This window comes from Stegastes partitus, unplaced genomic scaffold (genome assembly GCF_000690725.1).
Source record: "Stegastes partitus isolate 25-593 unplaced genomic scaffold, Stegastes_partitus-1.0.2 Scaffold10, whole genome shotgun sequence".
NCBI lineage: Eukaryota > Metazoa > Chordata > Actinopteri > Pomacentridae > Stegastes > Stegastes partitus.
In genome coordinates this window covers 761026-775163 of record NW_007577741.1, presented here as the reverse complement: position 1 = coordinate 775163, position 14138 = coordinate 761026, and the positions used below count along the sequence as shown (strand labels likewise).

At 41.1% G+C, this 14138-nt stretch overlaps 2 protein-coding genes across 2 annotated transcripts in view; one reads left to right on the top strand and one right to left on the bottom strand.

The window, feature by feature from the left end:
- Positions 1–4397, bottom strand: part of LOC103360005 (uncharacterized serine-rich protein C215.13) — a 6890-nt gene extending 2493 nt beyond the window's left edge. The window contains 7 exon segments of the mRNA XM_074465725.1: positions 432–523; positions 639–664; positions 667–788; positions 1570–1684; positions 2970–3152; positions 3287–3436; positions 4179–4397. Coding sequence (XP_074321826.1) covers positions 437–523; positions 639–664; positions 667–788; positions 1570–1684; positions 2970–3152; positions 3287–3436; positions 4179–4218 — 723 coding nt within the window. The 5' untranslated portion in view covers positions 4219–4397 and the 3' untranslated portion in view covers positions 432–436.
- Positions 4398–9235: 4838 nt separating this feature from the next.
- Positions 9236–14138, top strand: part of LOC103359988 (solute carrier family 2, facilitated glucose transporter member 11-like) — a 9724-nt gene continuing 4821 nt past the window's right edge. Inside the window, exons 1-8 of the mRNA XM_008285598.1 lie at positions 9236–9259; positions 9642–9740; positions 10329–10489; positions 10874–10998; positions 11161–11290; positions 11410–11558; positions 11759–11946; positions 12564–12674. Of these exons, the coding sequence (XP_008283820.1) occupies positions 9236–9259; positions 9642–9740; positions 10329–10489; positions 10874–10998; positions 11161–11290; positions 11410–11558; positions 11759–11946; positions 12564–12674 (987 nt within the window). The remainder of the gene's footprint in view (positions 9260–9641; positions 9741–10328; positions 10490–10873; positions 10999–11160; positions 11291–11409; positions 11559–11758; positions 11947–12563; positions 12675–14138) is intronic.

The window sequence follows — 14138 nt, the reverse complement described above, 5'->3', positions numbered from 1 at the left end:
TGGATGAGAGGTGGAACGTCTTCAAGTCTAGTTGCTACGATTAAACTACAAGAATCATTGAAAACATAAACTTTGGGATCAAGCTACACTTCCATGAGGAACAAGTGACTCTGATAAACAGAGACATCAGAGAGCTCTGAAAACTGACCAGATTATTGGTGTTTTTCTCAGAATTTATTGACAATAAAGAAATAATAATGCCAGCCTTGTGTCATAAAACATCCTTTTGAACCACAGTCGCTAGCATTTCAACTCCTAAGAGACGTCCTCTGTCTGTGTTACTGGTGTAAATGCATGATGGTGTATCCAGCATGCATCCCCACTAATGTGATTCTTCTCTGCTATCACCTCCCATGTCTGATGTTTATTGCATCCCCTGCATCTGATATGTAAAGTGAAACTGTAGCAATGCAAATAAAGAAGACAGTTACCACTTTCAGACGGATAGCAGGACACTCCGTGCTTTTCTGCGACGTAGTGATGCGCGTAGCTCCGCCTGCGACAGTCCTGCCTCCACCAGCAGCTGCAGGAGAAAAGCAGCCGATGCAAACGAGTTAAACGCCACCGTGGCATCAGTTTATCAGCCATGTGAATCTGCTCTGTGCTGAAACACGAGTCGTGTCCTGCAGGTAACTTACTGTAAGAGTGTACACAACACCATGATGAGAACACACCCGATCACACACAGCACCAGCACCGTGGCGACCGTCTGCTGCCTGTGATTGGTCGCCACTACGGCGAGCAGGTCCGCATGCTCGCACCTCATCCCAACGAAGCCCGGATGACACCTGCAGCACAGACGGGGAAAATGGAAATGAATACCGGGAGAGAATGAATTTTCTAGTGATCACAGTGTCACTGGCTGACAGGTTCAGCTCCAACGCAGACCTGTGAAACCAAGAACTGCTTCAATTTAATGAATGCATCTAGATTTAAATAGATTTTTTAAATGAAAAGACCCACAGACATGACAAAGGGAAACAAAATCAGTCAAATTAACTTGAGATATTAATGTCTTAAAAGGTCTAAATGTATTTAAGATTTGAATTTGTCCTCAGTCATGTCATGATGCTCAAGACTTTCTACCTTTAACACAAAAGCTATGAAGCCCAGAGGCACACAGTGAGTAGCCTATTCAGTCTTAGACCTGAAGTCTTAAAGCTCATGTTACTTCCTGAAATAATTGAAATACGCCCAATTTGCAAAAGATGTCGTCTACATGTTTTTTTTTTCTTCTAAATTAAAGCAGCTGCTTTCCTGCATCACTAAAAGTTTCCTCTTTTATCTGTGGCTTCTCAAGAAACCTCTGGAGAAACCATATCGCCCCAGTTCCAGCACTCATTACTCCACCAAGCGGCTTCAGATGTTAAGATTTCTTTAATGTCTCTGTTGACATATGGCAGCATTTTGCTTCAACGTTATGTACACTAGCAGACCTTTTAGTGCTCGGTTTAAACTGAGGGCCAAAGTGCTTTAAATGGATTAAATGTAAATGTTAGAGTGGGTCAAACGTTGTTGATTTTTTTCCACAAATGTTGGTATTTTTTGACTCCAAATCTATCGACTTACACGCATGCAGGCGTCTCCTCCAGTATCAGGAAGCGACACGTTCCATGGAAGCAGAAATGCTGGTGCGAGTCTGGACAGTCGTCGAAGTGGGACCGAACAGCCGCCGCCACAAACTCTGCATGAGACACCACATACGTAGGAAATTACAAATAATATTTAGAGCGGTTGCTTGAAATTACTGATGTTAAACCAGGAACCAACAGGAGGTCAGAGGTCACCAGCAGCTTAGCCTGTCTGCGTTAATAAGCCCGTCTAATGCCAACATTTTACTCAAAATTGGAATATCAAGTAATGCAAGCGCCCGTATTCAGAACACAGAGCATGACACAGGTGAAAATCATAAATCTAAAGTTAGCCTGAGCTCAGCAGAGACCTGAAACAACAACACGCACTAAATCCTAAAGCTGACACCCACGTCACCGACGCGAGACTGAAGCCCTTTGTTCCCAGCTGCGTGTGGATTTGTGCCGGCTTACATCCCTCACTGTACCTTGGAGGGACAATTAGAGTCAAGAAAAGTCAAAGGAAACTCCCGGTGAGAAGCCGCGGACAAGAAAACTCTCTGTCCATCAATTAAGACTCAGGAGAGGAGAGAGAACATCCCCGCAGGAGCTATCATTCTTAAGAAGAAACTAAAGCCTTCAATGCACCTTTTCTCCCCCCCAAGCTGCTGCTATCTCAGTTTTCACTCCGACCAGGACAAAAATATCTGATTAAATAAGCACCCAGACGAAACAGGGCATTTCTTAAGCCGTACAGTCAGACGGATTCTAACTGCATTACCGACTCAAACAAGTCGCGCGAGCATCCGAAACAGACGCCGCAGTGTGGAGCTCAGGGTGAGCAGGACGGCGAACATCCAGACAGATAGCTGCGTTACAGCCTTCGTCACACACTCCATTCCAACGTTAAATGGGCTTTTGGATTGCAGCCTGCGTGCATTGTCTCCTTCTTTCAGACTCTGTGAAAGCCCTCTGTTGTCCCTGAGGCATCTGCCTACCAAGCCCTCTCTCCTTCCATGTGATTTTGGCAGTCGAACGAGAGGAACATTTAGAAAGAAAACAGCCTTCGGGCCGAGCGAGGTGCTTTTCAGATAATAGTTTAATGCTGTAGGTGCAGCTTTTTGTCAAACAGCTGAATACAGGGCTCATATATACCCCTCATGATCTTTAATTTGCTACGATTGCCGCCCTAACGCACGCTAAGAGGATCAATTATCAGCGAGCGCCACATTGTCTGCGTAATGTTAATGCACTGGAGCTCGATGGGAAGCTGATGACTCCTGCTGTGAGGCGGCGAGAGTGAATCAGCGGCTGCCAGGAGGACAACCGGTCCAATTATTGCAAAGTACAGTGAATTTCTCCTGCATCTCCACAGGACAGGGCTGCACTGAGACTTACTTTTAAGCGGACGGATGTTGGCAGTAGGAGCAGCAGGAACGGGGCTGTTGGTTGTGGAGCTTCTGCTGCTGGTCGAGCTGCTGGCTGAGGTGTTGGGAGCAGCAGCGGAGGTGGTGTTGATGGAAATGGTGGCATCGATGATCGTTGTGTTCGTCTGCTGTTCTTCAAATGTGAAGAGGGAACCTGTGAGTTGATAAACCTGAGAACCTGAGAGTGGATAAAGGAGGAAGAACATGGGGCAACCTTCTTCCTTGAAATGTCTTGACCATGAGCTTGAACCTCCACACAGCATGACTCACCTCCAACTGTAGGGACGCTAGTTTCCGTTGCTGTGATCGTCGTTGCAGTTGAGCTCCTGCTGCTGCTGGAGGTGGCGTTGGGAGCAGCGGTGGAGTTTGCGTCGATGGAAATGCTGGCGTCGATAATGGCTGAACTGCTCTGCCCTGCTCCAAACGTAAAGAGAGAACCTGCAGAGAGGAAAACATGTGTGACACAGTCCTGGTGTGGAAAATAAATGTAAGAATTACAAGAAAACCCTGCAGAAAGTTCACTGTAAACTCACCGTTGAGTACCACAGACATACTAAAAGAACCTATAGAAATATAAAAAATAAATATTACTATAATGTGACTTTTTTTCCCCCCCCAGGTGGCACATATGCTGAATAATTCTAGTCAACGTCGCATGATGTGACCCGGTCCTCAGTGTGATATTGATGCTTCATTGAGTAACTGGTACCCAACAATAGTAACAGGGTCAAGCATCCACTAAAAGGATGAGACCACTATAAGCACTATAAATACACAAGCGGACCCGGTGGAGACATGCAACCGAAGAGGGGGAAAAGGCTCATAAAAAATAGAGGAGGGTTTGTTTGGTGGTGGTGGTGGTGGGGGGAGAAGGGGTCATTATTATTAAGATCATGATCACTTTCTTAGCAGAAAATCAAAAAAACAGAAGAATAAATGAAACCTGCACACACATTTAGGGTTAAATATGTTACTAAAGAGTTCATATTGAGGGTAATTGGTGCCAAAGTGGAAGAAAATAGCTCCAATCAGTTGTAAAACATTTTTAAAATCCCAGCAGTGTTGACTCCGATCACTCATTTCTCACATTTATCTAAAGGTTTGGACATAATTTGACAAGTCTGAGAAGGACTCCAAACAAACTCCACTATCTAAAAAAAAAAAAAATCAAGCTACTCACCACTTATGAGGAATATTGCATCCCAGAAAATCCGAGTCATCGTGACGACTTGAGGGTCTGAAGCTACATGAACTTAACGAGCAGCTTCAGCGAAACGCGGGCGTGTTGAGGAGCCACATATCAGCAGCAGCAGAGGAGGAGGAGAGCTTCAACAAACAGTTCAATCCTGCGACCACTGAGCAGATCTGTCGGCTGGTGACAGTTTGTAGGTGAAGTCGTGTGAAGAAAGAAGAAAAGCAACAAAAAAAAAAAGTGGCTGCTGCAGTCGAGTTTCTCCTCTCGTGGATGATCCGAGCGTTTAACTTCAGTGTGTTCAATTGAGGAAACTCGTGTAATCCTGTCAGAGCTGACCAATTAGAGCTGGCAGCAGGGAGGAGGGGGTGTCCTCTCCCCGTGACCTCGATATCACACTTTTTTTTGTTGTTTGTTTTGATCGTATTCATGTGCTGCATCTTAACCCAATTTGCTATTACATTTTTTTTTTTACTGTGATTCCATTTAATATGAAGGGAAGTATGGAGTAGTGAGAGTGCCAAATTACAAAAATAAATCATTGAATAAATAATAAAGTAAAAGTGGAAATAAAAAGAAGATTAACTAAGATTTTAAAAAATGAATAATGTGGTAATATAAAGCAATATTAATCAAAAATGAATCCATAAAAGAAAATAATAATAATAAAAGTAGAAATATAAAGACAAATAAATAAAATAATAAAATAAACATAAACATTATTTACTTTTTAATCATTTTTATTTTTTAAATTTGATTTGTTATTTTTAAGTTATTATTTTAAGTATTTTAATTTATTTTTTTTTAAATTTCTTTCATTTTTATTTCATTAATTTTTTTGCTTTGAAAGCGCTTTTTTTTCTTTAAAAAAAAGCAAAGGAAATATGTGCAGAAAAATGTGTGCAGTAGGAATGTCATTGTGCCTTTGCTTTTAAAGCAACATTATTAAAAAATGTAAATTAATAAATAAGAAATGAAAAAAAATTTAAAAATTAAAAACATAAAAATAAATTATTTTTAATTTTTTTTTAATTCTTTCATTTTTATTTCATTTATTTTTTTGCTTTTAAAGCGCTTTTTTTTCCTTTAAAAAAAGCAAAGGAAATATGTGCAGAAAAATGTGTGCAGTAGGCATGTCATTGTGCCTTTGCTTTTAAAGCAACATTATTAAAAAATATAAATTAATAAATAAGAAATGAAAAAAAATTTAAAAATTAAAAACATAAAAATAAATAAATACATTATTTTTTATTATTATTTTATTTATTTGTCTTTATATCTCTACTTTTGCTAGCCTTTGCTTTTATGGATTCATTTTGATTAATATTGCTTTATATTGCCACAATATTTATTTTTTGTTGTATTTCTTCTTCTTTTTATTTCCACTTTATTTTTTCTTATTCTTTTATTGATTTATTGTGTGATTTGGCACTCTCACTACTCCATAGAACCGTGCTGCACCTTTTGTCCATTTGTAAGGCCATCCTGCAACACATGCTTTAAATCAAATTTAAAATATATACATAAGTCTTCTCTAAACATAGAGCAAAATCTAATGCATTTAAATATAAATATCGCTGCTTGGAAGCTGAATTTGTTTGGATTTTTTCCACACTTTGCCTTTATTTTATCAACAACAGTGGAATATACAGACAAAAATATGCTTTTTAGTCTTTATAAATAAACCTGACTTTGTTTATTCTCTTGAAAAATAATTTTATATCACTGGGCTTTAAAATGAGTAAAAGTTTTCTTGTTTTTCTTGGCTTTACCGTAGCTTCTCTGGTCCGTCTGTTCCTTCATCTGTCCAACAGACCAAAATATCCTTTCAGCTACTGGCTTCAGTCCCACGAAATATGTGGTGGATGTTTAAAAAAGGAAGAAAAACAAACTCCAAAGGATAGTTTCTAATGTTGTTAGTGACTCCTTGACCTTTCGTCAGCAGTGCCAACGTGCATTTTATCAGGTCCATGAAAGCTGAGAAAAGCTTTCGAGGAAAGAAAACGATGTGTTCCTCAACACAGAGCTTTTAAAATAGAAACAGATCATCTGAACGTGTTGCTCCGAGCCTTCTTTTATCAGCTGCCTCGTCTAAGAGAGGTTCTCCTGAGATAAATTCAGCTGAACGTCTTCACAACTTCTTCTCCTGCAAGTGATCGATCAGCTGGTGCAACAACAACTAACTTCATCACCTGAAGCTCAAAATGAAACTGCCGACTGATTAATGATATTTGAGCTTCTGTAAAAATGTGAACATGTGCACACACCAGCTTCTATTATTTGACCATTTCTGCCTTAGCTGCAGCTCAGTGTCTCGCTGTGATCAGTGGGAAACTTCTCCTACAAAGCAAACAAAGAGCAGCAGCAACACTTCAAACCAGCTCCATCTGCTGGACACAGTACGTTTGTCAAGTAACTACAATAATATTTAAACTATATTTAAATGTGGGTTTTAAAAAGGTAATATATGAGGACATACAACTCAGTAACAGAGCAGAGGGGACGTTTTGTTAAACAGGGACATGTTTTAGCATCACAAAAGTACAGCATCAACTCATATAGCTGTGAATTATGTATCAACAAAGGTGTGAATTCTTCTAATCCTGTAGCCCTGTTCTGTACAGTTTTAGTAAAATAACAACAAGCTGATGGGGCCACATATTCTATGTTGCCTGAACCTAAAGAACAGTGTTTAATGCGTTTATTTATTCTTTAAAAAGGACTCAAACTTGGATGAAAACAGAAACCACAGGCACATAAAGAATTTGAGATAGCTGCTTTCACATGAGACAAACCTGCATGAAGCATGTTAACGCTACGTTTGTGAAGTTATTACAATCCACAGCCAGAGAAATGTTTATTTTGGATAAAATGTACTGAACAAACTGATGAACACGGATCATAATATTGTTTTAAATTCGATCCAACCATTTTAGCACAACGGGAATAAGTATTTATTGTTCCAGCACAGCAGAATAGACGTCACGAAACAATCAAGCACCCACTATACTGGAAACGATCACGGTCAGATGGAGAGAGGAGTCATAGAGCAGACATTACAAACCAGCAATGAGTCACACATCTCTGACGCATACAGTTAATGAGGCTGCATGTCCAACGTTGTCCTGCTCCTCCTGAAGGCCTCGGAGAGGCTGGTGGACAAGATCACGATGTGGGACGCGTCCGTCCAGAACGTTATGTGCTGTCTGAAATGATTTCTTAGACAACCAATGGTGGAGTCGTGTTCAGGTGTCTGGCTACAACCATAACTAACATCCCAGCATCCAGCGGCCAGTTCTCGTCTTTCTGTTTTCATCTGTAGCATCGAGTCATTTTGATAAAGCTGAATTTTAAGGTGGACTTTTCAAAGGAGTGTCTGTGTGCAGCTCTCTGATCACTTTCCTTTTAAGTTACACCATGACCAGAGTGGGAACGAACTCAAGAGAAGTTGTCACCTGTTAAACTTCTGGAGCACAGTTGGCTAAATTTAGCTTTTTTTTTAAAACTGTAACAATAGAAATTAGACTTTTAACTTTAGGTAGTTTGATTTATTATCCCATTTTGTAGCACTGTCTTGTGGAGTTTTATCAGATTAAAACTAACACAGACGTCCTGGGCCCAGGAACTCTGTCCTGTTTTTATCTTGTACCCTGTTAAGCAACTTTGAGTGTCTTAACAATAATACACAATAAATGTACAGTCATATTATTATTATTTTTACTCTAGTGTGGCAGTACAGGTCGAACACACAGAGGGTTGTTGTTGGGGTCAGTGAGGGGTGTAATATTTCTATATTGTCTGTATTTTTAAGAACAGTATTTTTATTGCATTTATTTAAAATAGTCAAATATGAACTAAAACATATGAAATATGAGATCATTGCTTTTGCTAAAGAAAACTGCATAAACCCCATCATTGTTATGTTTGTGAAAGGATTAAAATCATAAGAGAAATATCACATTTACAAGAAAATATCTGATTTGCAAGATGATTCTTTAATACTTAAGATATTGAAAGATGTCTTTTCAAAATCTGTTAGTTAGGGGTGAAAAGTATTCATATTGAGGGTAATTGGTGCCAAAGTGGAAGAAAATAGCTCCAATCAGTTGTAAAACATTTTTAAAATCCCAGCAGTGTTGACTCCGATCACTCATTTTTCACATTTATCTAAAGGTTTTGACATAATTTGACAAGTCTGAGAAGAGGTTTGGACTGGAATGGAAATCTAGCCAAGAGCGCTACTTGAATACAATGCTAAGGTATTTGTGCTTTAATTGAGTATCTTATTCATCTTTTATGCTATTTCATGCATAGAGGCCACAATGTTTTAGAGGGAACTACATCACTTTTTACTCCAGTGCAGTTATCTGACAGCTGCAGGTGTTTTACAGCAAATTAGGACTTTAAAAACTACGATGAACAATATAAACATGATTAAATTCGATGTTATGCAGTAAATTAATCCCCCTGACAGAATGTAAAAGTCAGCTTTAATAATCTAATAGTATAACATACAAAATGAAACACTGAAATAACCCATTAAGGCTCTAATTTATTTTACACTTTCAGTATTTTGCTGTTTATACATATTTTATTTTATTTATTTTTTAATGCAAGACTTTCACCTGAGTGTCTTTAAACTGTGATCGTGAACTGACCTCCACCACACCTGTCTGCACGTGAACATCCTTCCTCTGCGGTTCAGACTTCACTCACCTCACTGCGCATGCGTCATCGCTCTTAATTACTCACTGAGGGCAGCGAAGTCACATTAATTCTCATCACACCTTCACCTCCACATGCGCAGGACGCCTCTCTTTTGGTAAATCATTGCGGCGGCGGCACCCCGTCGTTTTCCGTCGGTGCGTCAAGGCGGCTCGTTGCGCAACTGCCAGCCAATCACAAGAGGCCCGAACGCACGCTGCAGGCGCGTGCTCGTGCGGGCTCGCGCATTGCGGGTTCGTTAGTTGGGGTTTTTATCTCTGTGTGTCATTCCCGCCGGACTTCATCAAGTCACTTATTTTTACCACCACCTCCGATTAACTATGTCGCATGCTGATGCCCAAAAGGTAAAACAGCAAATTGTGCTTTTCAACAAAATCACCTGTTGGAATGTTTAGCCTGTAATTCCTTTTTGATTGAGGACTCAGGCAGCATTGTGAAGGAAATTCTTTCAGAAAAGTTACAGTAGTTATTCATGACTGTGTTGCTTCTGTAAGCTGTGGTGCCACTTGAAGGACTTTTAATGTGATTTAATTGTTTGTATTTTCTAAGATGAAGTTAAAATGAAATAACTTTGATCCTACAGAACAGTTGTGTCCAAATCAAGCAATTTCTAGAAGTGCCATATTGTTATAAAATGCATCTTAGTATATCTTAGACACCCCAAACCTTTCTGTGATCACTGTGGTCTTGATGAAGATGGACCTTTATGTGTGTTTGTACCAACAGAGCAGTCCTCTGACTTTGGTTCTGATGGTTGCTTCTGCAGCCATTGGAGGAACTCTTCAGTATGGCTACAACCTGGCTATCATGAACGCTCCCACAGTTGTAAGTGTGTTTTGTTTTGTTACTCTGCAGTCAAATATGCATCTGTGCCGTATATAAAGGAGCTGATGAGGGTCGTGTACCAGCATGGACAGACGCTGACACTGTGTTACATTAACGCTGACTTCTCTGCATGTGAGCAGTGTTCTGCCGTTATGAGCTGCATCTCTGTTATTTTACATTTGGGCCGCAGTGCAATTTGGCACAAACTAAATTAGTTTTCTGGCCTCTGTGATCAGTAATTCTTATTGTAATGCATCCAGTTTTATTGTGCCGTAGAAACTAATTGCGGATGCAGAATTTCTCCTCGGTGGGTTGAGCAGCTGCACCAACAACTTTCATCAACAGCAAAACAATTCAGTTGCCCATAGATATGAATATTTTATTCTGGTCATTTAAAATTGCACAATTAACATCAAGGCTGTGTTGAGAGATGGATTCAATGGATGAAATGTTTAATAGTCTGGAGTTCCACCAAAATGTAAACAGGCCAGCTGACACGGGAGGTAATGAGTGTCCGCTCTAACTCTGCTCACGTGTATGCATGTCATTAACGAGGTAAAACTTTAATGGTTGACCGTCTTGTCGCAGTTCATCCAAACGTTCATCAACGAGACGTTCCTGGAGCGGTGGGACATCCAGTTGGAGGACTACCAAGTGACGCTGGTCTGGACAATCATTGTCTCCATCTTCTCGTTGGGGGGGTTCGCCGGAGCTCTTATTGCAGGACCTATGACCATCCGCTTTGGGAGGTAACATAAGATGCTGTTCGTATGTAAAGAAGGTTTCAATGCAACGTGCAGGGAGTGAATGATCAACACGTTGAGACGCACATGTATAAATGAATGAGGAGATTGTTCATGTAGTGGGACACATGCAAACTCCTTGTGTGTGGAACATCTCCACATGTGTACCAGTTTGGCTTTATGCTTCAGCTTTGCCAAAATGGACTTTAGAGAATAACATGGGCACAATTCTGTCTTTTCTGACTGTCAACAGATCACATAATGAAACCAAATGCTCAGTTCAGTGCTGTCTAAGCCCAAGCACATGATCTACACACAACAAACATGTACAAACACAAAGTCTTTAACTTTAATTGACTCCAAATTGTGTTTTTTTTTTCTCTCATTAAGGAAGAACTGTCTGCTGTTGAACAACATCTTTCTAATGAGCGGTGCACTCTTGGCACTGACAAGTAGAGCTGCCAAGTCATTCGAGATGATCATCATCTCACGTATCCTGGTTGGAATAAATGCTGGTATGTCAGTAAATATTTTCCACATCAGTTATACTCTCATGTTATATATCCACTGTGCATGCACAATACTGACATGTGATAATACAGCCATGAGAGTAGAAGAGTTATTAATAACAATTCAAGAAAGATGTGACTGAATTAACACTACGCCATTTATTGCAGGAATCAGCATGAATGTGCAGCCCATGTATTTTGGGGAAAGCGCACCAAAGCACTTACGAGGAGCCGTCTCCTTGTCGTCGGCCGTCTTCACAGCGTTCGGCGTTGTGTTGGGACAGGTGGTCGGACTCAGGTACGTTCACCGTGCGACTCGTTAAACTAGGCTAATCTTTTCACAGAAAAAAAAATAAAAAAATGTGTTTTGTGAATTAAAAGCTATCCGCAATAACACTCTGGATTATTTATTTAAAGAGAGATTTTGGGCAGTGAGCCGTGTTGGCAGTACCTTCTTGCCAGTAATGCCGTTCCTGGCCTCATTCAGCTCCTGACCCTGCCGTGGTTCCCAGAGAGTCCCAGGTACCTGCTCATCGACAGGGGGGACAAGGAGGCCTGTATTAACGGTGGGTAAAATAATCTAGTAGTGTAACGTAATAAGGGTGATGGAACAGTAACAGAGGCTGCTTTTGTGTGTTTTTCTTCTACTTCCTACATCTGTGCTTTTAGGGATTTTGACCTTTACTCATCCATCCACCACTGCTACTATATATTTCAGAAATAAGTTTCTTCTCGAGTGTTAAACATGTGGTTTTCTCCTGGTCAGCTCTGAGGCGTCTTCGAGGCTGCGAGGTCCAGAGCAGCGAGCTGGACGAGATCCTGCAGGAACAGGCCGAAACCAAAGGCATGAGGCCGAAGCAACCCTGGGAGCTGTTCACCGACCGCTCCATGCGCTGGCAGCTCATCTCCGTCATGATCATCAGCAGCGCCATGCAGCTCTGCGGCAACGACTCGGTAAGGAGAACCGACAAGAACAGCGTTGACCCGAGAGATGTTTTGGTTCGTGCGTCGTGCGCAGTTAGCTGTGGCACATTGTTATGTAAGCCATGCAGATCAGCGTAACTGATCCCGAGGTACAGAAACAGTATCACATGTTGTTCTGGCCGCGGTTTTCCTCCGCCAAGTTGGGAGGATGATTGGAAATTTGAGACGATCCATCAGCGGTTCCTGTCATGTCGGGGTTTCTTCACGTTCCTGCAGGTCACATCAATAATGCACGATGGTGACGACGGATCGTTTCTCATCATAATGCTCAATGAATAATAAGTGAAGACAGCTCATTGTATTAAATGTGCACTGTGGACTAGAGGACATTATCATTATTTATTATTTATTTTTACATTTTTGCCCCAAAATAGGAACATTTCTAGACAAATTCCCAGAGCTGCAAAATGCCATGTCACCAGAAAAGGCTTCTAACCACATGCTTGGCAGTTTTAGAGAGGGGACTGGGGTATTAACACAATTACTCTATGTACAAATACCGGCTTAATCAGCTTATCAGTATTAAAACACTTGGCAAGCAGTGATTATTTTGCACATCTTCCGTTATGGGTTTTTTTTTTTTGCAGATCTACTTCTATGCATCGTACGTGTTTAAAGAGGCTGGAATATCCGACGAAAAAATCCAATACATCACGATCGGCACCGGGACGTGTGAATTCACGGCCTGCATAATGTGTGTAAGTATCTAAAGCTCTAAAGTTATGTAACCGGCTCGAAGCAGAGAGAGGCCGTTGTTTGCATTCTTATTAAAGCTTTAACGCAGGCTGCAGGTTGAGAAGTGAGAATAGCTCCCAGTGGTGTTCATACACTCGGTTTTATATTTCTTTTCCCTGTCTGGAACACTTACGTAATGTTACAGCGGGATGCACGACTGCCCATAAGGCTGCAGAGTCATTGGAAAAGAACTGGAGTGGAATTAGCTGCTAAGTAATCAAGCAAGTAATTTGTGTGTATCTGTAAATGCCCTGTAGAGTCGATAATAAATCCCCTGACCCAAGGACGTTGTGTTAAAGGAACAGTTTGAAAAGTAAAGACAACACAAACCTTCGAATGGCGACCAGAAGATTGCATAAAAGTTTATCAGAACAAGATTAGATTTCCCTCTGGATGTGCTTCAAGGCTTTTTAAAAACAGCTCGATGTCCATTTTGTAAAGCACAGCCCCGTTTGGAGGAGAATGGAAGATAAAGCAGGGTATGTTTGTATTTTAGCTGGACCCAGAATCAGACAGCGAGGCTAGACGACTAAAAGTTAAGAGGTTTATTGGGGACAAGGGGGATAATTGCAGGCGCTGGCTGGTGGAGAGAGGGAGTGTCTTTCTTTCTTTGCCTGTGAACCAGAGGAGATGTGGGCTTGAGCAGGTGAGGAAGTCTTGAACGCAGAGTTCCTGCTTCCAGAGAGGCAGTGGCAAGCAGACAGGAAGGAGAATACCAAAATACCACACACGGTTAGCATGAATCGGGCGAAGAACGACTCCAGAACCGGTGTCTTCATGCTGTGGAGGGTGATGGTTGGATGAGCTTGATTGCGAAATGAGGCCACTTTGATGGGTGGCAGGCCTACAGCAGAGAGTGGAGCATGAGAAAGAAAAAGACACAAAACCCTACAAATGCAGGTTTTACAGCGAGGCCACCCTTTGATTTACAGGTCGCTGCCTCATCACAAGTTCTCAATCAGATTCACCTCTTATTTGTTGCTTATTTCAGCCTCCTCATGTCCTCTGGCCTCTGGTACTGTTTTGTGTGCGACATTGTGAATTGAATTGTAAGTTATTATATCCTATCAATGGTGTTCTACTCACCTGACAGAGATCTTAAACCACAGTGGTAGGTTATAACAAAACAAGGGGCAGGTGGTGCAGCTGTGCCACACGTCGCTTTTCGTTGCTCATCTTTGGTGGGAAGGACAAAGACACCAGGGTAGAAATCGATGGCTGTACGATTAGTGAAATAAGATGAGTCTCTAAATGGTGACAACAGTAGCTGTACAGTCAAGGAGGCAGTTAGCTTAGCTTAGCATGAGGACTGCGCTCGATGATGAACAGTCAGCCTGACTCCAGTTATAACAAAATCAACCTACCACCAGCTCTAAATCTGTCTGATGTTGTATCTCATCTATTTAGTCTGTTCAAAAATCAACTGG